The following is a 26,036-nucleotide window of genomic DNA, read 5'->3' as shown; positions in this document are numbered from 1 at the left end:
AGCAAACGACATGAAAAATGTTGTGGAAAATGTCAACACAAAGTTATGGCAAATGTGTTTTTCAAACACCTCCAGGAACTTTCCCCATTATGGACAGGGAAAACATTCCCTTGCTGTATTTACAGGGATGTTTTTTGATGCCCATGGAGATTGCCAGGGCAGTTACCCTGTGTGTGCTACGAGGCACTGCCATGTACCAACCTGGGACTCTCCCTGGCTTCAAATAAGAGCAGGGACAGGGGAGAGGGTCAGGAAAATCATCCTTCTCCGGGAGTGCAGCTCTGCCTGCTGGAGTGGGGTTTTGCCCTCAATTTCAGCATCCCAGCGTGAGCCCCCCTTGCACAGTTCAATATCTTCTGGAGGAGGCACCTTTCCACCGCTTATGTCCAAACACAGAAACAGCAGCCAATTCCTCTTTTGAACAGATCAAAGAAAGCAGCAGAAATATTTCTGAAACATGCTCACAGGCCTCAAGGGCCATTTATTTTCCCTAGTTTATTTTGCAGATCTATTTAACTATTTCTTGAGCCCCAGGTGCCTGCCCGGATGGGCCAGAGAGGCCACACAAACCGTGTTCACAGTTGCAGAGGAAATCCTGATGTCCTACTCAACAACATGTGTATTCAGCCGAAGCCACTCCCATAAGGGAAATAAATAGCATTATACAGGATGATATGGGGGGGGGGTGTGTTATCATTCAGTAGAGATAGCAGTAAATATGAAGTATACAACAATGTCCCTGAGTTCCCAGATTTCCTGCACGGGAACTTTACCAGTTTATAACAGAAGAAAATCAGGCCTGTGGATGGTGGTTACCTTTCCTTCCTGGCACACGTGTCCTCCCTACCACCTGCCCGATGCACTGTCTGGTCCAGATTTATTTAGCACATCTTCCTGTCCACTCTCAGTTTGTCCCATCTGCTTTCCAGGAGGAGCTCTCCTCTGCATAACCCTGCCTGTCACGGCAGATAACGATGCTCGTTTGCTTTTCCCCAAGAGACAGATGGAAAAGAGAGAAGAGGGAGGCATCTCAGACACGCTGTCGCGGTGTCAGAAGGGGCTGACTGTGACAGGATGGTGGAGAAGAGGGCTGTCTGACACTGGGGCTTCACCAGCCGGCAGGAAGGCACCGGCGGGGACCCTGTGACTTGTTTCCTATGTGGGGAGTTACAGGAGCATATGAAGGGATCTCCAGCTGATGCTCAGGAGAGAAAAGGAGGAAAAAAAGGGCCTGATGAAGTGACAGTCCCCAGCAGAAGCAGAATTGCAAGGTTGCTTGCAAGTAGGACAAGTTCAGATGCTAGGGATGACCTGCAAACATCATATCTCCTTGGAAATGGCCTGGATACAAAGCCACATATTAACTCCTACAGTAACAGAGCATGGTGCCAGGGGCTTTATTTTCCTACTCAGAACATAAACAAAGAACATTCTGGCTTAAATGTAGCATTTAAAAGAGACGGTGAATACTCTCCCACAATGCACCCAGCTAATTTTACAGTAGGGGGAAATGTATTCCTGCTCCCAGCTGGTGAGGAGCTCAGCCAGAGCAGTTGATGGCCTTCAGATTTTAGCCTTGCTGGAATAATTCCACTTTCATAACTAAGGGATATAGCTGACAAATTTCTCAATTTGCAGATTAGAGAAAGGTCAACCCCAGCTTAATCGGCTGCTGCAACAGGTCAGGAGACAGAGTAACTCGTAAACAGTGTGAAATTAATAAAAGTATTTAGCATATTGTCTACGCAGTTTTCCATGCCTGCAATCCAAAGAAAATAGAAAGGAGGGACCAAAAGCCTTCCAAGCAATTGCCAAATATCTTCCTGGAAAAATCGAAATAGGAATGTAGTATGGAAAAGTCACCAGCGTGCAAACTGTGAGGGATCAGATCTACCCTTCCCAAGGACAGGCTAGGAGCAGAGCAGGCTTTTGGAATAGGCCGTTGCAAATCCATGGCCCACCTGAACTCAAAGAACCAGAGAAGAGACCTCAGTGGATCTCTGCTGGCTTACAGTGACCAAGGGTTGGGGTCTGCCACCCCACATGTCACCCTTGGCACTTACAGCAAGGCACAGCCCATGCAGGGGTGGCAGAGATGTCATGGATATCATTGGTCTTACTGGAGGAAAGCCAGCAGAGACTTTTAAAGGAAACAACAGAGATGCAGTCTTGTGCAAAAAGAGGCGGTAAATATCTGTGGTAAATATTTCTGCTTTATTTAAAACTCCTTTCAAAACACATTTAGGGCTTAACAATAGGCTTCATATTTTGTTCAGGATTCAAATACATGGTTTCTTCCACTCCACCCAAGGGTTGCTGGAGTTTCTGCCATTAGAAAATACTCTATTTTGTGCAGATAAATGGCACAGCAGATTATGTTTGGGGCAGACTGTATTAGGTTACTTAGGAAATTAAGGCTCAAGAGCACAGCTTGACTTCTGGAAAACTGCACTCAAGAATGAAATGTTATACAGCAGGGCTGCACACCTCATAGCTTCTATAAACCAACAGCAAAGCACAGCAGAGGTTTCTGGCACACCTTCATCCCTCTGTCCTACAAACCTTTGTGTGCCATTCCCATCCTCCACTTGACCTACAATTTCCATGGAACTCTCCATACCAGGACCTCCTGACAAGTGTTCTCTTATTTCCCAAACCTTCTGTAGACCAGTTACCATCACAAGCTGGAGGCTGACTGTCTTCTCAAACCCATTCACCCTTTGCAAACTGGATGGTGGAAAACACGCGGCTTGTCCTTGGGCACATCTGCGCTGCCAAAGAACACATGGCATCACTACTGCAGTGCAGCATTAAGCCTCAGCTACTCAGTCCCACTGAGAGGCTTATTTTGTCCAGACAGGCAGAGTATGGCAGAAGCTCAGCTCACAAGGCCAAGATGGCACCTGCACAAAGCATGGCGCTGCCCAGGATGGACGGACAGATGGCTCATCCATAGTGCAGTGCTTGCCTCTGCCTGGTCTCAACTGCCCCTACATCTCAGTTACATCTCTCTTACCACTTTTGCATTATCTCTCTATCTGGAGATCCTGCTTGTGTCTCCACATCATCTGCAGCACTCGCAACCCCACCCCACATCACACTCTGCACCTTGTCCTCATATCACAGCATTTGCCAGAGGGAGTTTCTCCTGAGCTAGTCAAGGCCTGCAGAATGCAAAGTCCGTACTTGATGGTGAAAGGACAGTCTGCATCACACCATCTCACACACAGCACCTTCAGGGGCCAGCACGCCCGCTTAGCTCCCCTCATGCAAGCAGCTACTAGCTGAGGTAGATAATGGTGCTTCTTTCTTTCCGGCCTTGCTAAAATATTGTAACGACCCCTTGGTGAGCAGAACAGCAGGAGAAGGGCGCATTGCTCATGGAAATTAAACCAGAAAATAAACAAGCCAACCCACAGCAGGAGAGATGTGGCAGCCCCAAAGACTTGCTCTCCTCCCTTTGCCTTGGTCCAAACCAGCCAGGCTGGGTCCCACCACTGTGCAACCGGAGTAACAGTCAGAGAGGGCAGATTCGTGGCCAAACACCTTTTCCTCTGGACAAATCAAGATTTCTCAAGTGTTAATCGAGTTTTCCAGCCGTGAACTGATAACACAGCACATGAGCAAACATCAGCACTTTTGTCACTACCTTGCCCTTACCTATTATCACCACCCATCTGCACAAAACACTGCCGGCAAAGCGTGCCAGCTCCAAGAGGCAACCATTACTCATCTCTGAGGATGGGGAAAAGTGGGAAAAAGACAGAAAAAAGACATGCGCCCAGATCTTGAACACATTAGCGCCTGAGATGATGGGTGGCTGTCCCCATTTCAGTTGCCTAGTCGAATTGCCTCACAGAAAACTCATCACTGCACCTTCACCTTTCTCCTTAGCTTCAGTCCAGCTTTTCACTCCTATAAAACAGAAAAACCACTCCATGCCAGCTTATTTCTCCCTGAAACCAGCAGCAGCTTCACCAGTGTTTGCACTGCTTTACCCTGCTAAAAAATGGAGTTTGTAGCACCAATATGGGATATGGGATCTTCCTGATTCCAGAATTGAAGATGGGTGATATTCTGGGGCTCGATAGCTCATTCGGTGAAAAGCTCAGACTTGATCGACCCCAATGTTTGGAAGTTTCTGCCAAATTCAGCCAATAATTTTAGCTAAGAAAAAAGATTTTGTTGAAAAGGCTTGCATTTACTGCAGAGTGGTTGTGGCAAACTGCACTGCAATTTGTTTATGTTCAAACAGTGTCTTTTGCCAAAGCTGACTTTTCATAAAAATAGTGAATAGCTCCCAAAGTGAAGTGAAAGGAATTGGCAGGGAGAGAACTGAACACCTGAGATTTAATAAAAAACAACCTTTTGTTTGTTTGTTTGTTTGTTTGTTTTCCCTGAGGAAACGGAAAATTCCTTGTCTCAGGCTGACCTGCAGAAATACATATATTTTTAATTCATTAATTCAATCTGTGAACCAGAAAGAGGGAAGAGACTTACTCAGCAGAGCAACAAGATACTCAGCTGGGCTTGAGAAGCGACCCAAGCCCTTTGTTGGTGCAGAAGTGCCTCAAGGGCCAGCAGCCAACTTTTAAAATAGCCCTAATTGTCTTTGTATTTATCATGGGAAAACAGGTGGAAGTGGTCAGGAGTAGTAGCTAGAAGCATAGCAGAGAAAAAGGTGATATAGCTGAGTCTTAGAAGTCATAGAATCACAGAAAAAATCAGTCTGGAAGGGACCTCTGGAGGTCTCCAGCCCAACCCCTGCTCAAAGCAGCACTTAACAATAGGCTTCATATTTTGTTCAGGATTCAAATACATGCTCAAAGCAGGCATATTTCAAAGCTAGCTCACGTTGCCAATTTTTTTCCTTCTGTCCACCCTTGGCTGAATAGAGGGAATAATCTCTTCTCTCGACTCACTGACTTTGCTCTTGCTAATACAGCCTGTACTGCTCACTCCAGCTCAACGTACTGACCACCAGAACACCAGAACCTTTGCACATCGTTCTGACAAAACAATTGCACCATGTGTTTGCAATGTACACGTGTATGTTTGCATGAATAAATGCGTTATTCAGATTATGCTAGCAAAATTCTACTGAATTTTAAATTAATAAAGTCCATTAAAATCCTAAGAAAGGTTCTAAAAAATTCTAATATAATTCACTCCCTGTATAGGAAATTATTTGCTTCCAGTGCCCCATAACATAGATTTTTGGCCTTCTTTCAGTGATCTGCATGGCACCAAGGACATGCCACAGGGCAGGACCAGGTGTGTGATGGGGAGGGTGACTCAGGGCTGGAACAGGACAGCAGAGCCTGGAGCCCTCCCAGGTGTCACACACCCACAACCATGCCACATCCTCTCCCCAGCTCCCCAAAATACAAGCCTCTCAGTGGGTGGTGTTGCACCTGGGGGTCCCTGAAATGTGGCAGCATCTTGTGTTGCAAAGGTGATGTCCAGCTGGATGGAGCATCACTTGGTGATGCTCAATTGGAGCATCCTCAGGATATCCTCCAGAGATCCCCAGGGAAAGGCCCCAGGTGGAAAATGGCAGAAGAATGTCTCCAAATTCCTCAGAAAATGGTTTTGCCCCATGGGATAATGACATTAACTATTAGTCCCACTCATACCCCAACATTTGAATTTCAAACTGGATGGAAGTTCTTCCCGATCTTGCATATAATGAAATAAAAAAATACCCACAGTTTAACACTCCTTCAATGGCATGTCTTGTAAACATAAGTTTAAGACCATTGATTTGTGAAAGAAACCCCAAACATTCAGTAGAAAACACATTCATTGCTAATTGTAGCTATTCAAGGTTATATAAAATGGATATGTTCCCTTATAAGTGTGGAAAACAATGTGACCCCAAAGGCATATAACAAAAATCTAGGGAGCTGTTTAAAAAATGGATTTTGTCTCCAGCTTATTATAGTGGTTGATGGGTGAAAATGTATGTTTGCAGTTGAAAACATTTAATAACAAAATATTCAGTGCAGGCCAATTTTCATACACTCTTTCTCTTCTTTGCCCCCTTTTATTTCTTTGAGCTTCTCCCTGCTCTGCCGTACTAGACAGGGTCCCAAATCTCTCAAGTAGCAAACCTTTCACTGCACCACCAGCAACAAGCAGAAACTAAGAGAGCTGATCCCAGTCAATGCCACCCTGCTACCAGCTCAGTAAGATTTTGCTGTGGCAGGAACATAAGCTAAAATTTTCTAATCACGGGTGCCTGGAGTTTGCTCCTCTAAATAAAATCCTTTCTGTAATAGGGGTGTAGAATTCTCAGATGCCAGCAACTGGAAAAGGCGTTAGGCGTTCCCAGCGCTTCAAAATCTCAGGCCATTTAGGTTGAGTCAGCAAAGCACAGAATATCAAGCTTATTTTAAGCATGCACAGAGTTCTGTTTCAGACCTTATTTTCCTCCTTACATACAGACTGAGATCTGTAAATATTGACAAACATGAAAATTGGGTCTTCATATTTTATGAGAAAAATACTAGTCCGATCAAAAAGGAAACAACCATCTGGCACCGCTCCTTCCAGATGTTTTCCTAAACAGTCTCCATTTTTTCTTCCTAAATGTGTGTTTTCTGCATACTCAAAGGACTGCCACGATCCCCTCTTGTTTATCCATGCCCAGCTTCAGATTTCCAAGCCTGTTATTTCTTTCCCTTTTTTCTTACTTAATCTGTCATTCCTTCAGTCAGTGAGTGGAATCTATTCAACAAACACTATTGTGTTTTTGGAAAGAATTTGCCTTTTATTATGTTTGTGGTTCAAGAGGTTGTGGCTTGCTTGGCAGCAGTGTTTGAAAGGACAGCTTGGTAATAATATAAACCAACACATAGACCAAGGAATTTTGGAAATATCCATGCCACCAAGATGAATTTACAACATTCAGTTGAATCGGGAAATAAGCATCAATGTTTGGTGGAACCTCTGCTGGGACAGAAAATGAATGTGTTGTACCTGTGGAGTCACTTTCCAAACAGATAAACTCTCACCTTTGTACCATATAAAAAAAATCTGTAACCTCAGGGACCAAGTAGGTCAGGTATCCTGGACTGTTGAAGCTGTCCTGACCTTTACAGTGTGAAAAATGGAGATTATTTTTCAATCCAGGCAGCTCACTGACTCAGTCTTGCATCAGCAAAAGCCTTTGCTGCTCAGCAGAAGGAAGATCACATATATCATGTTTTATATTCATGAAACAGGGGTTTAAATCCAATGAAAAGGTACTTCAGAAAAGGCTCTTCTGAACTCTGTCGTAGCTGAATGCTTTAATGAGATCTTCAGGAAAGATGAAGTCTTTTTTCCCCAAACTTAATAAACATTTATGAAAAACTGTTGCAACAAGCAGTGTACCACAAATGGTAAAACTACCAGTCTCCTCGCACAGTGACCTTTTGTGGACCTTGTGATTCCCCAGTAATGCTGCATGCAGGATGAGACCCAGAGACCTGCAGAAGATGTGGCATCGGAGCAGCTATATTGGAGCTGCAACACCCACTCTTGTTCTGAGGTGAGAATTACAGCCACCCTAACACCCAGGAGAAACCTAAACGTACAAGAAATGCAAAAAAACCCCAAGCCTTCAACTTACAGCAGAGCTAAGAAAGCAATCGAATTGGCCTTTCCTGAAGCTGGTTCTGACTTCACCTAATAACCTGAATAACAGTTGGACTTGAAGATCTTAAAGGTCTTTTCCAACCTAAACGATTCTGATTCTAATAAAATTTCCACAGCTGGACACATACAATACCGCCACCCAAATGTATCTCACAAGTAAAGCTTAGTATTATTTTCTTAATTTCGATACAGAGGGGACGATACGAACATTTTTCAGTAGCTATTACACGTTTAAATTATTTTGTATTAGCCGAATCCATATATTATTTTCCATCAATGCTTGAGAAATGTTTTTTTTTCGCAAAGAATCATTTGCCAAAGCCAATGACAAAAATGTATGTATCAGCATCAAGAGAAAATAAGCACTGAAATTGGCACAATCAAGTATGTATAGAAGATGTGTTTGCTCATGCCTCCAATCAAGGATCCTCGTTATATAATCACGTGACTCACATAGGAGGCTGCAATTAAGCAGTACAGCTCACATTTCAAGTATTCATGATCAGTCTATAGAGCCCAAATATAATGGGAATCATTTCCAAATTTGGCTCACAAGTTGGTCTGAGGAAACGCTGTTTGCTCACTGATATTAACACAGCTGGGAAGAGGTGCTACATTTCTCAAAACTACTTTCATTGATTATTTCTTCATTCTTTGAGGAGGTCAGAAAATTTTAGTTAAAAAAAATGGCTGGAAAAAGTCATTTCAGTAAAACTGGACTTCTTTTTTTGCTGTTATTGTTGTTGATTTAAAACTGTTTCCAAGTAAATGTATGTTTGTTTGGGAAAACATCGAAACCAAGTGCCAAGTATTTAACATTTCCCTTTTTTTAATCTGACATCATTCTTATTGCCTTCACCATTTCATCAGAGGGCAATAGTGACTCCGTACATAACCAGTGCAGGGTTTCCCACAGCGCTGAATGACGGTGGTGATCCCAAGGTCAAAGCAGAAGCTGAACCAGCACTTGTGCAAAGGCATTACAACCTCACTCTAGAGACGATACACCTCAACAAACACAGCTCTTTTCACCCTTGCAGGGTGTCAGGGTGTATTTCTACAGCTCATGACCACCTGGCTCAGCCAGCTTCCCCGGTGAGATGCTCCAGCCACCTCTCACTTCGACTCCCAGCATACTCCTGTAGTCTGCTCTGGCTTTTGGTACCAAACATTTTACAAGGACATATAATAAGACAGGCCCCAGGACTGACTGAGAAGCCCCACCAGCAGCTCCCATGCTGCCTGAGCATTTTCCTTTCAGCATAAGCTGTCTGCTCTTTAGGTAAAACGTGGTGTGCCATGGCTGTATTGCCCTCCAACTTCTCCAGCTCAGCCAGCAATTTTCCATGTAGTACCGGGTATTACGCTTCACTGAAAACCAGTCAGAAAACAATCAGTCTCTTACTGAAGTAAACTGTCAGGTTTTTCTTCACAGTCCACATTTATAAATCAATGATGTATTTTTCCCATTTTCCATTTACCTTAATGTTCTTAACAATACTAATTAGATCAAATTAATAAGCCTGTACTTGCTGTATCTTTTCCCCTTCTTTGGATGCAGGCACTACGCTGTTAATCTCCAGCTATCACTGGACGCTTCATCTTCTATAATTTCTTCCTGCCAAGCCTGCATTTACTAAAAATCCTTGTTATTACTATTTTATGCTGAAGATTGCTCTGTTTGTCCAACTTAAGCCATTGAATGCTATGTTTAGGTTTGTCTGCAAGAGTCAATTCACCCCCCAAGGAAAGCAGAGCTTTTCCTGTAAAACAAACAAAAATCTGTTTTTCTTTAAAAAAAAAAAAAAATAAAAAACAAACCATCAAAATCCACTGAAACACAAAAATATCAGCCATTCCTACTTTTCTGTGACTCATGGTTAGTGTGCACTTTCGAAGGGTAACAGAAGAAGCTGCTGGTTTGAACAGGACAGGGACCAAACTAAGATGAGAAAAGGAGAAATTACTGTATTTCCTGCTGCCATTGATCATCCCAGCTTCTAGGCTCCTCCAAAAACAGGGCCAGAAAGGCCTGAAAGACATCACCTAGCTCCATCACTGGCCCCAGGCAGCAGCTCCACTTCCTATGTCATCCGGGCAATGTCCCTCTGCGTTGCCTGTACAGCGCTCCAGCAATGGCGCTGCGGCCACTCCTGCGCCCTGCCAGCAACCTGTGTTTCTCTGTCCTACATGTCTACATTCTCTGAAAGTTTTTTCCAAATGACTCATCTGAATCTCTTACGTTGCAACTGAAGCCACATCCGTTCCTGCCCACCACGCACCTGGAGATCAGGTTAACTCAGGCTCTTTGCTTGGGCTTTCACGTACTCAGAGACTGTTCTTGTTCTGTCCCCCAGTGATTCTCTCCTTTAGCTTAAACAAACCTAGTTCTTTCAATCTTCCCTCCTAGACCATGTTTCCCAGACATCTGATGACCTTGGTTGCTCTCCTCCGGACTTTCTGCATTGCTTCTGAAGTGTCATGCTCCAGACTGGACACCATGCTCCTCCCCAGGCCATTTGCTGCATCATGCACACAAAACCCGCATCACCCTATCTCAGTGTGGCATCTGCTGTTTAGCAACAGCAAAACAGCACTAGCTTTGCAGCCTATGGTGGCTTGCATTTGACTTGTGACCCTCAACACCCCAGTCCTTCTCTGGTGGACTCATCTGTGGTTTCCCATCCTGTGTTTATGAAGTTGGCTCTTCCTGCGGAGACGCCCTGTCTCTCCTGAACCCCTTCCTATTGACTCAGACCATTTATACAGATGGCCAAGATCATTCTGAGTTTTCATGGTCTTCCTTGTAGTTTCCCAGTGCAAGATGTAGGAGCTGGGAGAGGTCGGCCAGTCTCCAAGGGTCTGGAGAGCAAAGCCAGCACGTTGGGTCCTGCTGTGGCACAACACTCCTCCAGGTAGTACTTGCATGGTGAAAGGTTGAACAAACTTGTCTCTGCCTTGAAGAAGGGGGATTTTATTCGCTTCCAGTTGAGTAAAAGAAATAATTGAAGAAGTAAAATGCATTCAAAAGCTTTTTAAAAGAGAAATTATGTTAATATCTCCAACTAAACAAGGGGTGGGAGGAGATGGTTTTGCTAGGAAAGTCTGTCTCCGGAGCTCATGAACGCAGGAGGAAGGCACCTGCTAAGTTTCTAAGCTTAACCCCCTACCACTACAAGCATTACCTATTTCCCTCCATAAACTGATCGGGCTCCTCTTGAGAGTAGTTTGGATTTATTCTTGCTATTCATTTTTCTCTCCATCCTGACTTCCTCTCCTCCCCAGCCTGAACGTTCCTGTCCAATTGATACAATTTTGTCCTTGTTCCTGCACTGACTTTTGGTGTAGCCCATTTCTCCTGGCTCTTTGCCCCAAGCACCAGAAGGAAACACCCCTTTCCCTCTCAACTTTGTGTCAGATGAGGTTAGAAACCAGCTCCTCTAACCCATCTTCTCAGAAACTGGCTTGTACCTGGCACAGCAGAGCAGTTGTGACCAGAAACCTGAGCAAGCAACACTGCAGGAAACATGGTGTTTTGCTCACATCCAGCTTTTTCATTTCTAAAGGCCACAAAAGCCTGGGACACTCGGTGCTGAGTGCAGGCAGGAGCAGAGGACTCCTGGGAAGCCTTGGATCTTACCTGCCCTGGCAGTTACCACCATTCAGCTAAATGGGTCTGAAATTGGTTGAAAACTTCTGGAACAGCCTGTTTTTTTTCTAAAATTCTGGTTAAAGCACACAGCAGAGCAAGGCTGAGGAAGCAGTTGTCATTGCAGCTCCAAGTGCAGGGTCAGGAAAGGGAACCTGATGGCTTCTAAAGACTTCACTTCCCGTTCATGGAGGAGCCCGCTCTGCTTTCCTGCTCACACAAAGTGAGAAGGGGAGGACTTTTTAAAAAGAAGTTGCCTTGTATAGAGCCTAAGAAGAAAGACTCAGATTTGCTGTCTTCACTGGCTTTCCTTCCCTTGCTCATCACCGATAGGCAAGTCACATTGCTAAGTGAGTAATGGAGGGAGCACTATATAATTATTTCAATCCAAGGACGCTGGGCAGCTGCTAGGTTGGGGAACGCTGATGGCTTCGTGTCGTCTTCACCACAGTGGTGGCAAAGTCATCTGCCATAAACAGAGAAGAACCTGGTTGGTATTATAGTTCAGCAGCAATTAGATGGGCTGGACCAGGAGGCAACTTCATTTGCACCAGTGGCAGAGAACCAAGGTCACACTCCTGTTGAGTGCATTAAATAGGTGCTAACAAATCCTACTTGCCAGTGCACTAGCTCTCGGATTTCATGGGTATTTTCAAGCTGAGACTAAAATGTGTTGATGTCATTGCTCTTCAGACAGCAACAGCAAAGAATAAGTCATAAATGCAGGGTTGAAATTAAGCATACTGACTGCGGTTGTTTGTGTTGCTCCTGACATCAGCTGGAAGTGGAGCTATTGCGAAAGAAATTCTGTCCTGTGGGAAAATTACATATTATTTTCAATTTTCTTTTCATCTCAAATCAAGGGGAAATGGAAAACCTTTCTATGGAAGAGAAAGCTCCACAGGAAAAATGTTTGGAAATGTTGAAACATGTTGCTTAAGCAAATTTAGTAATATCAGTAGAGACGGCAAATAGCACATGGTATTCCTTCTATGTTGTTCAGCTGGAAGGGTGAATGCCTTTGCAAAACATAACTAAGGATCTTTAATATGAATTTAAAAGTGAAAAAGAGGCAGGAAAAAAAACCAAAACTATCTTCATGCACCTAAGTAAAAATAGCTGCCCTACATTTTTCAGGAGAGAGGAATGACTTTTTGGAGTCTCAGCCTGAGAGGCCTCACAAACTGACTCAACGATCATGAAGCCGAGGCCCCTTTGGAGCAGCCTGGCACTGCCTGGGCCTCAGCAGACCCAGACCTAGTTCAAATGCAGCTGCTGGGGACTATTTGTAAGACCCTTCACTCCACTGTGCATCAGTTGTCCCATCAGCAAAACAGTAATGTCCCCAAAATGCAACCCGAGGAACACCAGCTTAGTCTTGCATTCTGTGCTTTTCACCATCCCTTGGAAAGCAAGGGATGATGTTGGCAGAGAGCTGGCGAAGAGAAAGCAGATAGAAACACAGAGATGTTATAAAGCAAGGCTCCAAGTACGACAGTCTTGCTAAACTCTTAGTTCCAGTAAATACCAAAGACCCAAGCAGGTTATGGGCAGGAGAAGGGGAAAACTGATTCCTAAGAAAGTGCTGGAGGATGTGGCATTTCCATTTCCAAGATGTTGCTGATATGCTGAAAAATCCCTTTTCTGCTCATTTAGCACAGCTGGAACTTTGGTAAAATCAAACCCTCCCTATGAAAAATTTTTTGCAAATCAGCACATTCTGCAGCACATTTTTCTTCCCTTGGCGGGGAGGGAGGCGTCAGGAGTTACCACCCCACTGTGATGACACCTCGTAGGAACAGTCAGAAGAAATGCCTGAAATCGTTATTGCTGAAACTCAGGCTTTGACCGATATAGCAGAGGGACCGTGTCCACTCGCTGCTAACAGCTGCAGGCAATTATCTGCAGGCTGAGATGGGAAAACATGTAACATATTTTATGCAGATGTCAGACTAAGAGAACAAGCAGTAGAAAAGGGAGCGACCAAAGCTGCACTTCTGGGACCAGTTCACAGAACCGTGTAGAAACAGTTCGAGATTCATCCTGGGCAGATCGCATCAGAAATTATCTTGATGACAAAGGAAAAAGAAATGAAGCTATTCTGTGCGTCTTCCTACTCTTCAGGGTGCAATCAGAGCACATCTTCAGCATTGCTATTAGCATTCCTCCACCAAAGAAATCTCAGCAAAGCATTGAGCTCACATTTTCAAAGACGATGCTGGAAAGCTTCCCAGATTATATATTTTCCTCTTTAATTTATACCTCTGAGAATAATGCTAATCAAGGAGGCAGCGAAAGTGGTGAAACATCCTCGAACCGAGGTTGATTTATTAACAGTGGTTGCATTATTCTCACTTGGAGAACGATGCTAGTATCCCAAGCTTCCAGAAAAAAAATCTCGTTTGCTGGTAGGTTATCAAATACAAGCTGACAATGTACTTGCACAGCAGATATGCATAAGTGCATTGCACAGTATGATTCATCTGCAAAACATCTAGCATGCTAGATGCTCGATTTAAAGTAGGTTAGAAGAACGATTCATTAAAAAGCAACAGCACAGAGAGAGGGAGAAAAAAAGAAGCCCAAACTCTGAAACTTCCCACTGGGAATGATATATTTTCTTCTCACTCTTTGTTCACCCCTCTGTCCTCGGGTTGCTTTTGAATACAGTTTGGATGGCATACAGATGGACAACCATGTAAAAATACATGTAGCTAGACAAATACTACAAATTTCATCTTCATGGCCTAGCAGATCTACCAAATATTCCAGGGATTATACATGGTCTGTTTACCACATTCAAAGTGAGCCCAGATTGCACGTATTTTACACAGCATAAATCCCCAAGCCTGTCTCCTTAGCTCTGACCTGAACTTCTACTACACAGCAACTGAATTATAAAGGCTAATGTCAGAAAGACTTTGAAGAAAAAAAATTCCCAAAATGGCAACTAGCTTTTACTATGATAGCTGCTCAGATGAACTAGTGTAATCTCCAGTGGTATTTTTTAGGGTAGGAAAAAAAAACAGAAAAAAAATGTGCATGACATGGCAATTCTAAAATACAACAGAGAACTTTGCAGGCCAGAATTAGTGCTTTTAAAAAGGAATTTATGTGTATTTGGAATAAAAGTCCTACTATAAAACCAAATGTAGACAAGCTAGATTTCTAAACACTGCTGCCAGCCAAATCAGGTGAAACATATGAATGGATTTGGGAATAGTTTGAAAATATATACACTGTTTTCTAAGATTTCACTATTTTTTAAAATATTATTTTAATCCATGTATCTCTTGTGGAAAGATCTTTTTGTCTGCTGGGCAAGTTTCTCAAAAAATTTCATTTTCAGGAAATTTGGTCCTTTTTTTCTTGGCATCAGCAGAGACAGGTATGTACTTTCAAAGGCAGAGTCCCTATTTCACCCATGTAAAAGTAACCCAGTTTTTACTCTGTGACTCCACATCTGTGCATGTGAACAATTATTTGCTTGACTTTTCAATCCTGTATGCAATGTACCCACATTAAACACACACGAAACTTTTCAAGTAGAGAATTAGATACCACCTACTAAAGATCTACTCCAAATTGTTCGGTGATGTAAAAATCCTATCTTGCCTATAACCAAGATGCCACTTACCAGCCATTTTGATATAAGGATTTCTGCTTCGTGAAAGTGATAAACAGAGCTACTGCCTAGAGGATCCAAACCCCTATTTTCTTTCATTACCAATGTGTTCGGAGGAGGCTGACTCCTCTGGGCCTTCTGACTCTCACACATCATCTTGGAGGTTCGCCTTTGGGCCCAACACCTTTCCTACAAGCTAATTATGGTCTGAGAATCACAGACTATACACACAGGCTTTCAGGATAACCAGGAGGTTCTGAGAAATCAATTCTATATTGAACCACAGTGATACTTTTGCTACAGCAGTGGAGAAAACAGCAACAACATGAATGCTGCATTATGACTTTTTTAAAGAACTGCAAAAGCTGCAAAAGAGAGGAATCAGCCTCAGCTTTAGGTCAGCCCCACATCAAAGGCAACTGTTTCAATTAAAGTTTAGCACACAGCAATATTGCAGTTTAGAGCATCTATTTGGTCAATGATGTTTACCGAAGATTATAAACCTTTGTAATAAAAAGGAAAAAAAACCAGCAAACTGGCAAACATGGTACAGCTTAAGACAGAGATGAGCACTAATCAGAAGATGAAAAAATGGTGAGCAAAATTGGGATACACATTTTTATAACTTTTATAAGGGGCAGAAGAAGGCATTTTCCTTTTTACTACAATCAGTCTGCAAATGACATGATTACTGTTCATATCATACAGCTACACCTGCACACAGAGCAGTTTAGCCTCCAGTTCAGCTGAAGTGCACATTTAATTTCCAGTGTGTTGCATTGCGCTTCATTGCTGAAGTCAACAGGAATGAAAATATCCTGAAATGCAAAACATTTCCTACGCATATGAGCAGCAAGTGCATCTCTTCTGCCTCTAAATTAAGGACATCAAGGGAAAGACCTAATTAAGACTTACTGGAATTCAGACCCACCCCGTACATCAGTAGTCAGTGGAGAGATGGTACCTGTGAAACCTCATTGCACCCTCCCACAAAGCACATGGGGATGCTGCTCGGTAGATCAGAGCAGATGAGACACTCTGCTCCCCAGGTCTGCCTGCTGCGGGTTTTCACCTCCCACCCCGGCCATGGCCTCGGTGCCTGTTCCTCCCACAGGGAGGGGGACGCAGCTGACCCGAATACAGTTGAACACTTGCACAGTGGTGGCAGACTTAGAGCACCTTTTAGGCTTTGCTCGGGATCTAGCCCTTTGGTCTGCCAATGAGCTTGGGATTAAAAGCATTTCCAAGCAGAGCTGCCTTGCTGGCTATGTGCATGTCAGGACCTGTATGGGGTGAGGGACTCCCCACATCCCTGGCATGCAAAATGCTGTCTTTGGTGGGTATAGGCATCCTCCCTGCATCAGCCTTGCTACCTCCAAGTTGGGGGGGACAGGATTAGGCCTGTAAACAGCAAACTCCCTTGCTGATTGCAAGCCATAAATGCAGTCTGTCTCTCTGGCAAGTCCTTACACACTGTTCCCGAGTGCTTTTGGGAGCAGTGTGTAAGGGGCCAGGCTCAGCAGAAGAAAATCAGTACAAACTCCGACGGCTCAGGCTGTCTGCAGCCCCTCTCTGCACAGCTGTGCTGCAGAGGCTGCCCAGGGTGAGGATTTTTAGGCTGTTCGGTTGTACAGCCAGTGACTAACGCAGTTCAGGCAGGGAAAGGTTGGGGATGTCCTTCAGATCGATAACTTCTGAATTTGCGGCTTTGCAATGTGCATATGAAGGGTCCTTCGATGGGGTGAGGGACGGCTACCCCGGGCTGTGTTTGGGAGACAAAGCACTGCCAGCACTGCCAGCCAGAGGCTCCTGCCCGGCCCCATGGCTGGAGGCTGTGCCCTGCCGCTGCGGTTCCTCCTCCTCAGCCATGGGGCTCACCAAGGGGTGCCTGCATGTGCAACCGAGACATGGGCTGATATTTGCACAAAAAACCCTGAGACAAGAGAAGCACAAGATCCCTGGGGACTGGGAGCAGGAAGGTTTCCAGCCTGACAAGGCTGCCCCATACATTTGCTTTTTACTGGTCGCAGTTAACAAGCCCTTCAATGTCTTTAAAGCTGCCAACAATAAATCAGCTGCAGTTAATAAATTCAGCACTGCTGAAAAATAAGACGTAATTCATGTCCTGAATGGCACAGTAAAGCCTCGAGCTGACATAACTCCACGGGTCTGCAGAGTCACCCCAGCGCAGAAAGCATCCTTCGGCGAGCATCCTCCTGCACTCTGTGCTCAGCTGTACCCAAGCAAACAGCCCGCTGCAGCACCGCATCTGGGACGGCAGTCACTGCTACCCAAAGGAGATGTTGGGAATGCTGCAGCTGTTAATGGAAATTGTGTCGAAATAATCTCTGAAGAACCAGCTACCTTTTCTGATATGAAATCTCATGATAATTGGAGGCTGTATCAAGGGCAGGCGTCTCATTACAGCAGTGAAAGAAATATTCAAAGAACTCTTTTAGCAGCTATTATTTAAATAAAGATGGAAAAGCCCACTTTTAAGGAATATTAAAGTATAAAGCCAATGCTTATAAGATAACACCTTAATATCTGAAAGAGACAGGCTTATGAAGGCTGTAGTCATTTCCAACAATTTTTAGTCTCACCTGGACAGACACAATAGATCAAAGTAAACAACAACATTATAATGATTTTCATTCCGAGTTTTCAATGGTTTTAAATGTTAATTTTCACAGTGCTGTAACGAGATAGGTAAGTGCTGGTGCCTCCATTTTACACACAAGTGACCTGAAGCAGTCTGGTCTAATGGGTAATAAAGCCAATTTATTCATGATATGTCTTCTACTTCATTTATCCCTAAATTCCGCAAAACACATGCTCACCTTTATGCATATGTTTAACACCATCCTATTTTTTTAAAGCAGTTAAGACTGTGCTTATGTTCCATATAATTAGGATCTTAAGTACTTTATTGAAACAAGGACTGAGATAGGCGATTAAGGTCCCCTCTATTTCAAGTCTTGTCTTGCAGGTGAGTGCCAAGGATTTGTTCTCACTGTTGAAGGGATGGGGTTTCCTAGAGAAATAAGCTGACCATAAATCAGAAGTATTTTAAAAAACAAGAATACTAAATGTGGGGTGTGTTCCTGAGTGCTGAATCATGCCAAGGCTACAGCAGCACATATATTTACTTTCGCTAAATTAGAAAACTAATTACAAATAATGCTTCATTACTTGGAACATGGTTTGCTATGTGATTCTTTTCTTTTTTAAAAAAACAACAAACAACCCAAGAAAAACAGAACCCTCAGAGTTTTGTAAGCAGCCCTGGTCTGGCAGTAAGAGAATACAACACGAAAAACAGACATAAGGACATAAATGCTACATTAAAAATGAAAAAGGCTTAGTGCATACTTGGCCCATTTTAGAGGTACCAACTACTTAGGAGGGAAAGTGAGACAAATTCCTAAGAAGTCACCCATTTAAAAACCTCCATTCCTGTTGATGATGTGGCCCTGCAGCACAACTCCTTGAGTATTTCAGGAACTTTGAGCTAAAACACACGTGCACAAAATAATCAAGGGCCAAATCAGGTCTCAGGGCCTAAAGCAGAGCCAAATGCTAGTCCTGAGCATCACGGGTCAATCCAGGCCACGCAATTGGGCCGGCATCCTTTTGTGGGACAGTCTGTGAAGACACGATCAACAGACCTGTGGGATCTGCCCAAACTTTTCCAGGAGGACTAAGCCAGAAGCGGCACCCAGGCATTTGCGGGGGTCACCGTCCCCAGGCAGACTGAGAGCGCACACTGAGCATGCATGTACTGCACACTACAGTTTTGGGGGGAAAAATAAGGTGTAAGACATGTCATTGAATGGCATTTCCAGAGCTGCAGAAAAAAGGAAGCAGATGTGCCTCCCAGGACCCTGACACCAGTGAGACATAGTGAACAACCCAGCCCAGGGGAGACTCGCAGCCCAGAAAATACTGCAACACGCAAAACCCAATGCTTGCCACAACTGGGACATCCAAAGCCTCTCCCCTCCATACTGTTCTCCTCCTCCCCAACCTCTCCTCCTCAGTTCCTTGCCTATAAATAAAACATTTCATTACCAAGGGATGTAGATTAAAATAAGGCAGGTGAGTCACCCTCCCTGGTACTACTCCGCTCTTTCATCTGCCTCATCCTCTTCCTCAACCCATTTGCAGCCCTGAAGGCTGAAGAACATCCATCAGCGTGGAAGTCAAAGTGGGGATGGAGCTACCCACATCCCTATGGGGAACAGGACAAAGACAGCTGCATTTTGATCTGTATGGAGTTGAGAACTACATTGCTGCACAGATTTTAAACCAGGAGATTTTATGCACCTCCAATAGCACTTTTCACCCCCAGATGCAGAGCACTTGCTGGGGGACCCCAACACGAGCCATTGCTCCTACTTCACTCAAGTGGGAATGAAGGATGGTATTTCAACAGGAATTTTTTTTAGATGACTGATTGTGGGCTGTGACGAAGTGACCACTTTGTCAAGCTTCATGAGAATTACAGGAACAGAAGGATCCAAGAAGAAATCCAATGTGTTTCTGTCCCTCTCTGCAAAATCCACTTGCACTCACAAAACCCCAGGGGATTGGGAGAGCCTCCACCAAATGATCTCCATCACCCTCACTCCCACCAGTCTGTCAGAGGTTTTGAGGGACTAATCCAGGGAGCAGAGAAAAAATAAATTCAATTCTCTAAATCAGGAAGGACTAAAATGTCAATAATAGAATTGGCATGAATATATACTCTTCCAAAGTGAGATTAAATCTGGCCTCAGTTGGCTAAATCTGAGCAAGATTGCCTGGCAGTTGAGGACGTATTTCCAAACAGCTGCTTAGGCTCCCCTGTGGCATACGCTTAGGCCAGTGAATCCACCCTATCAAGACTCCTTCTACAGCAACTTGAAAAATCAGGTTTTGGATCTTGGCCTTTACAGTGCACTTGGCCTTGAGCAGTACACTGCCATGGATGCTTAGGGAGGGGGAGCTCTTGCTAAAGCAATACTTGGAAAGGGGTGGGAAGGCCACAAAGAACATCTGAGCCAGTTGCCTTGGGGAACCTGCTGCACTTGATTATGCTCTGACATGCCCAAAAAGCATCAGTGCCAAACCCAAGCAGTGCAGACGCTCATGTTCATACCCACTTCTCTCCACCCAGGTAAACAACAGGGCTCTCAAGCTGCCTGAAAACCACCAAAAACCTCTTTCATGTTGAGTTGTAAAGCCGCCAGTAACTCACCCTCTCCAGTAACTGGAGAGAAACAAATAAACTGAGATCTACATGTGAAGCGTTACCAGTATAAACACCGGTTTATGCTAGGAGCATCTCACTGCAGCCCCTTGCTGGCAGGGGGTTTGGTGGGTCAGTCTGTGGTGAGAGTATGTGGGTACATGGCACACATTTTCAAACTCAACCTCTACAAATCACATGAATTAGAGAGGTTTTTTAAAAATGTCTTTACTAAAAGCACTGAGCCTAGAAATTCTGTCCTCATCACAGAACAGCAGGAGCCAGGACCACTCATGGTCTTGTGCACTACATCTACACCCATCAGAGCATGAAGTGCTCCCAGGATTTGGTATCTCACTGCTCCTTCGCAGGCAGAGGCTGCTCCTCAACTTATCTGCCTCATCCAAGCAGCTTGTAGTCCCTCCTTTGCACCTCTCCTCACTGGCACATACCGCATGGGTGCCATTCAGTCCCATAATCATAGGACTTTCTCGCTACTGAGGCATCTTGGGGGATCCCAGCCAGCCCCTGGCTGCTATTCCAGAAGGGTTCCCATAGGCCATATTTGCCATCCCCTGGTGTCCCCATAGACACGTCCGAGTTGTTAATGCTGTGGAACTGACCACCTCTCCTTTGGGCAGCTGGACCCCACCTGTGACCTGTCTTTGGAGGCAGCTGGAAATGGGGCAGGATTGCCAGGGATGTCCTGACTGCTGTGGCCAGTCTGAAGGCAAAGAGCACCCTGATGTGAGTATCAGCAGGCAGGTCTCACTGGCAGCTCTCTCAACCTCATGGGACATACCACTGCTGCCTGTAAATCACCCTGCAGATATCCACCAATGCACAAGGCTGCATACAACTTCCCAGATCCTGACACAGGAATCACCATTTGAATGAGCTCCTGCCCTTTTCCCCCTCTTTTTGCCCCTAAACACACCTGCACCGTGGAGGTACAGTCCATTCTTATATTTTGCCATTTCTCTAAAGGAAACCATATGTATTTATCCTGGGGAATGCCTGGTAGCCTGTGTAATATTTTTGGAAATAATTCTTTTCAAGGAATTTTAATGACTGTTGATGTATAAAAATAAATAACAGAATCTGTGACCAGATGGTGTGTTGGGTGACATGGGGCTCTCTTCACCAACATGCAACTGCTCACCAGCCTTTCAGGACTGCTTCAGTCTCCAGTCCTTGCAAGAGCTGCCTACAAGCTCTTCTCAACCTGAACCAAATTCATCTTTGGGAAGAAGAGAAACTCTCCATTTGAGGGAGAGAAACATTTTCAGCAAAACCCAGAGACCAAGTATAAAATCAAGAGAAACTGCTTTGTCCCTGCCCAGAAGCTACTGAAGTCGATCGTCACTGTAGCTCTGCAGGAGGCAAAGCAGACGTGGGATCTGCAGCTCCTTATTGCCCTGACTTTGCTTGAGAAATCTCTGAGCTTTCTACTCCTTGTGGGAATTTTTTTCTGCAGTCCAAATCATTGCCGATTTTGGTTGATCTGAAGAACAGGGAGTGAAATACATTGCTTTTCATCATTCAGAAACCACTCACAAGGTTTTGACACAAGGCCAGTTTGGCTCAAAGCCGGGACCACGGCCAGCTTGAAAATATTCCTGAACCTTTCAACAATCCCTGGCTGGTTTTCAAACTTAAAACAAAAGCCAAGATCAGGGAAAGTTTTCAAATTTTTAGGTTGTATAAGAAAACTTCTGTACAATTTGTGATAAATTCCCACCATTTATTTTCAGTTATTTTCATGCTGGGAGAATCTCTCAATCTCTAAACCCTGCTCTTGCCTCAAAGAGCATAATCATGTTTTTCACAAAAAGGGCTGGTCTGAGAAGTGTGGAGGAAGACACAGGATGTGTCAGGAAACTACCTGGAAAACACACCATCACTTTTGTTTGGACGCATTTTTCCTTGCCTAAAGTGTCCCCACGTGCCCCATTTATAGGGAGTGTTGTAAGTTTATGGCAGTTTGTGGCAGTGTTGTAAGTTGCTGGAGCTAGGTATCTCCCGCTGGGTCCATTCCTACAGCTAAGGAACACACAGGAATCCCCCTCTGAGCAGGAGAATTAAGGGTTTTCTGAAATACTTGACAGTTTTAGATATTCAGCAATATGACAGACCTCTTATTCAGCAACTTAAGAATATTTAGTCACACAGAGAGAACAGGGAAATGATTTACTTCCCCCGGTGAAGGGAGCAGGAGCTGTAGGTGTCTAGGTAATGTGGAACAGAAATACAGGTGCTGCAGCCACAAACAGAAAAGGAGACTGAGTGCGCAGGACTGCACTGCTTGGGATGCTGCTCTGTCTGCCGTGGTTGGCTAGACACACACACAACCACACAACAGTTACTTTGTTAAACAGGAAAAACAAAATGGGAAATGTTTAAAACACATTACTACTCCTATGATATTGCTAATTTGACAGTCTGTCATTCCACAGCCAGCAAACACCAAAAAAGGTCTGTATCACTCACTTTATCTCCACCTTGCCACAGTTTGACACATGCAAACAAACATATCTAAAGCCCCTTGGCAGAGGATTCCAAAAGCCAAAAATTATTTTCTTTCCTTCTCTTTTTCCATGTCTTTCTTCTGTCTTTCTTTTTCTTTTTTCTTTTTCTTTTCTTTCTTTCTTTCATTCTTTCATTTGGTCTATTCTGCATTCTATAAGCCTGAATCTACAGATCAGGTTAAGCCTGAAGAAGCCTTCATTAAGTGTAAGCAGCATCACAGTCATTCAACTTAATGGGGATTTACACTATTTAAGAGACCACCCCTCTTTGTTCTGTACGCTAAGATTCAGCATGGCCATATTTTTATCCATCCGTGAACAACAAAAGCTCGCAAGATCCTTTCCTCCTTCTTCATGTCATTATACTGTTGAGACAACCCTACCCAGGGACCCCAGTCCTGCCCCTCTTCACACACACGCCCGCCGCACCTAGAGCAGCCTTACATTACAAGCCATCTGCCTCTCTCTCCAGTAAAAAGTCACGTTTCACCACCTACCACTCAGATCAGCGAATGAGCAGCACATCAGCAGATTTGCTGCCTGCCCAAAGCTACAAAACAGCAAAACATTTTCCACAGCAGCCGACAGGCGTTAGATCCCATTTTACTACTGAACTCAGTAACATCAAGCAGACAGAAAAGCACCAGGGAAACATCCATGTTGAGAGCACACACATGCACAGATGCACACTCAGACCCTGAAAAAACCATACAGATGGGTACCAGTGGAATAATACATGTAGTCATGCAGACTGTGTTGTTTCTGGCCAGCTACTCTTTGTGCTGATTGACTGGAGGGGATTAGAAAGGACTCAGCCCAAAAACGCAGTTCCTAATGCTCCTGCAGCTATTGCATAACGGGGACCGATTCCCGTCCCAAGCCCTGTCCCTCAACTTACTCAAGACAAGTTTAATGCTGCCAGGCTGCATAATGGAAACATCTGCTTCCCAGAGAAGAGGAATTTAGGTGGGATCCACTAGCTTCCCAAGAGCTGGGTTATTTGGGTATTTGAGTTCTCTGATGGGCGGGAATGGGAAAGAAAGTAGGGAAGTGTCACCAAGAAGGAAACAGAGTCATATTTCCCCGAACATTTCTACCAGGAGCTACTGGAAGCTGAAGCCTTCTGGGGTTCATTAATAGATATACACCTGCTATTAATACACCCACTAAAGAAAGGAGCCCTAAACCAAGGGAAATCCAATACATCCCCAAAGTAAACTGAAAATCAATGAACCTGCAGACCCTAGCTAAGCTAAATGCACCTGAAGTCAAATACACCTAAAAAAGCAAAAGGAAGAAAATACAGCAACCAAAAAGTCCACAATTAAATGGACGTGTTTCAAAGGCATGCAGAAAATATACAAACACTTCAGAATAAGCACTCCATTAAAGGCTGCATGTTGAAATAACATAAGGGGCCATGCAGGAATTCCAGGTACACAGGGAATAGCTGAAGTAACTCCTTTGAGATCTGTCACTCCAGATGTATACAGGTGTACGACAAATGAGGACAGAGCCCCATCAAGTCAGGTGAAATCAAATGCCCTCCAACATTTGACTGGAATCTGGATGTCCTGTGCATGGCAAACTGCAAAGAGCTTTAGGGAACTTGGCTGGGTCCTGCGTCCCCCCTCCCCCACATCAGCAAAAATGATTATTTGCAAAGGCCGCAATTGCTCGTTATTTTCTGTTTTCCTACATGCGCTCACTAACTCGTTAGTAATGTTTCCAAGCAGCCAGGCTGGGAGAAGAACCGGGGAAGGGACAGGAACAAGACAACCAGGAGATGCTGCTGCCAGGGCCCCTTTGTTGAGCATCCCTGGGTTACCCCTCGCCTTTTACCTGGGGATGCAGTCGCCATGGCAACGGGCGGGTGTTCCCTGGCGGAGCCGAAAACCAGCTGTTCCCGCTGCTGAGCCCCATCTCCATCCCGCAGCGGAGCCCCAGCTGCATACTGGTCCGCCCCGTCCGCAGCCCAGTGCACCCCAGTGCCCGCCAGCAGCAGGTCCTGGGGGTCCGATGGGGCTGACATGCTGCCTGCAAGGCGGCCGCTGGTCTCTGGCTCTCAGGCTGCAGTGGGAGCCACCGAAAAAGCTGTGGTGGCCGCCGAGGGCTGGATGGTGCCGCGGCCGCGCTGAAGTCTGGCCGGCTGCAGGGACTCGGAGCCGCTGCTGCTGCTGTTGCTGTATCTCCACTAGCGCTTATTACGCAGGTGAAAATGGCTTGTTTAGTTGGAGCCTTCCAGCCCTTGCGTCACCCTGTGGCTGGCATATCACAGGGCAGGAATCTGCCAGCCTGGCTGCTGCTCTCCCTCGTTTAACCGCTTCAGCAGGGTAGGCATCGGCTTGGGTGTACAAGGGAAGAATTGCCCCCTCCCAGGCAGGCACACGCCTCCCTCTCCTCTCCTGCGGTTCCCCACACAGTGTGCATCCCCCTCCTCTGCATCCCCTCCTCTCTAGAGCATCCCACTGAGCGCCGCAGAGCCAGGCACAGCAACGCACCCGCCGTGGGAACACCACTGGTTCCTCCTGCACCTCCAGGCTTGGCAGAGAGGGGAAAGACAGCCCACGGCGAAGGGCATCCTAAAAGCTCCCCATTCCCCCCTCTCTCTGCTAGCCCCCCAGCCCAGCAGAAGAAGCCGCACTCTGCTCCTGAGCACCTGGGTTTATTTATCCTGTTGGCTGCTTTCTGTCTGCAGCCACTCCGGAGAGATGATCACAGCTTATTGCATCTAAATGACACTTGTCAAAATAAACTCACAGCAGGTGTCTGCGTGCCTTTTTTTTTCTTTCCTTTTTTTTGGTGTGCCATTGTATTTGCTTGCTTACAGAGGCAGTGTGAACTCTGAGAGATCCTTGCTGTTAGTGAGAGCAGCAGTGGCATGAGATATAGCAAAGGTGAAAGTACAGGGGAGGATCTGTGACACTACCCAGGTGCACTGGGAACCAGTATCCTTGCCATCCTTTCACAGATGAGAAAACAGAGTCAGGTAAATGGTACGGGATCATTCCTGAATTCCACAGAGCTCTGGCACTGACAGGTCAAAGTAAGGAATTTACTGTCTTGCAGAAGGACCTCTCTCTTGTGATGTGACAAGTCCAGCTACAAAGTGGAGAGCGATTGCCCCAGCCAGAAGACTTCACCCCCATCTGGCTCTTTGCCTGTTGCAGCAACAGATCTCCAGCTGTGATCTTTATGTCACAGCATCCCTAGGCATGCTCCAGACCCTTTCCAGCTCCAGCATGTTTGTGCTTGGGTTTGAAAACTTAACACATTTCTACTCTCTCCAGGCCAGGCAGGAGGAAATTCAAGATAAGCCCACAACGCAAGATGAAGAGCCTCAGAAGTAGCCTCCAGCATTTC

At 45.0% G+C, this 26,036-nt stretch overlaps 1 protein-coding gene across 1 annotated transcript in view; it reads right to left on the bottom strand.

Moving 5' to 3' along the window:
- RTN1 (reticulon 1) overlaps nucleotides 1–24,974 on the bottom strand; it is a 122,240-nt gene extending 97,266 nt beyond the window's left edge. Inside the window, exon 1 of the mRNA XM_009461692.2 lies at nucleotides 24,516–24,974. Within this exon, the coding sequence (XP_009459967.2) occupies nucleotides 24,516–24,705 (190 nt within the window). The 5' untranslated portion in view covers nucleotides 24,706–24,974. The remainder of the gene's footprint in view (nucleotides 1–24,515) is intronic.
- Between the last annotated feature and the right edge of the window lie 1,062 nt (nucleotides 24,975–26,036).

Source organism: Nipponia nippon, unplaced genomic scaffold (assembly GCF_047370975.1).
Source record: "Nipponia nippon isolate SJK-2023a ecotype South Korea unplaced genomic scaffold, ASM4737097v1 scaffold_11, whole genome shotgun sequence".
Taxonomy (NCBI): domain Eukaryota; kingdom Metazoa; phylum Chordata; class Aves; order Pelecaniformes; family Threskiornithidae; genus Nipponia; species Nipponia nippon.
The sequence above is the reverse complement of the archived record's forward strand: the minus strand, read 5'-3'. Positions and strand labels throughout refer to the sequence as shown.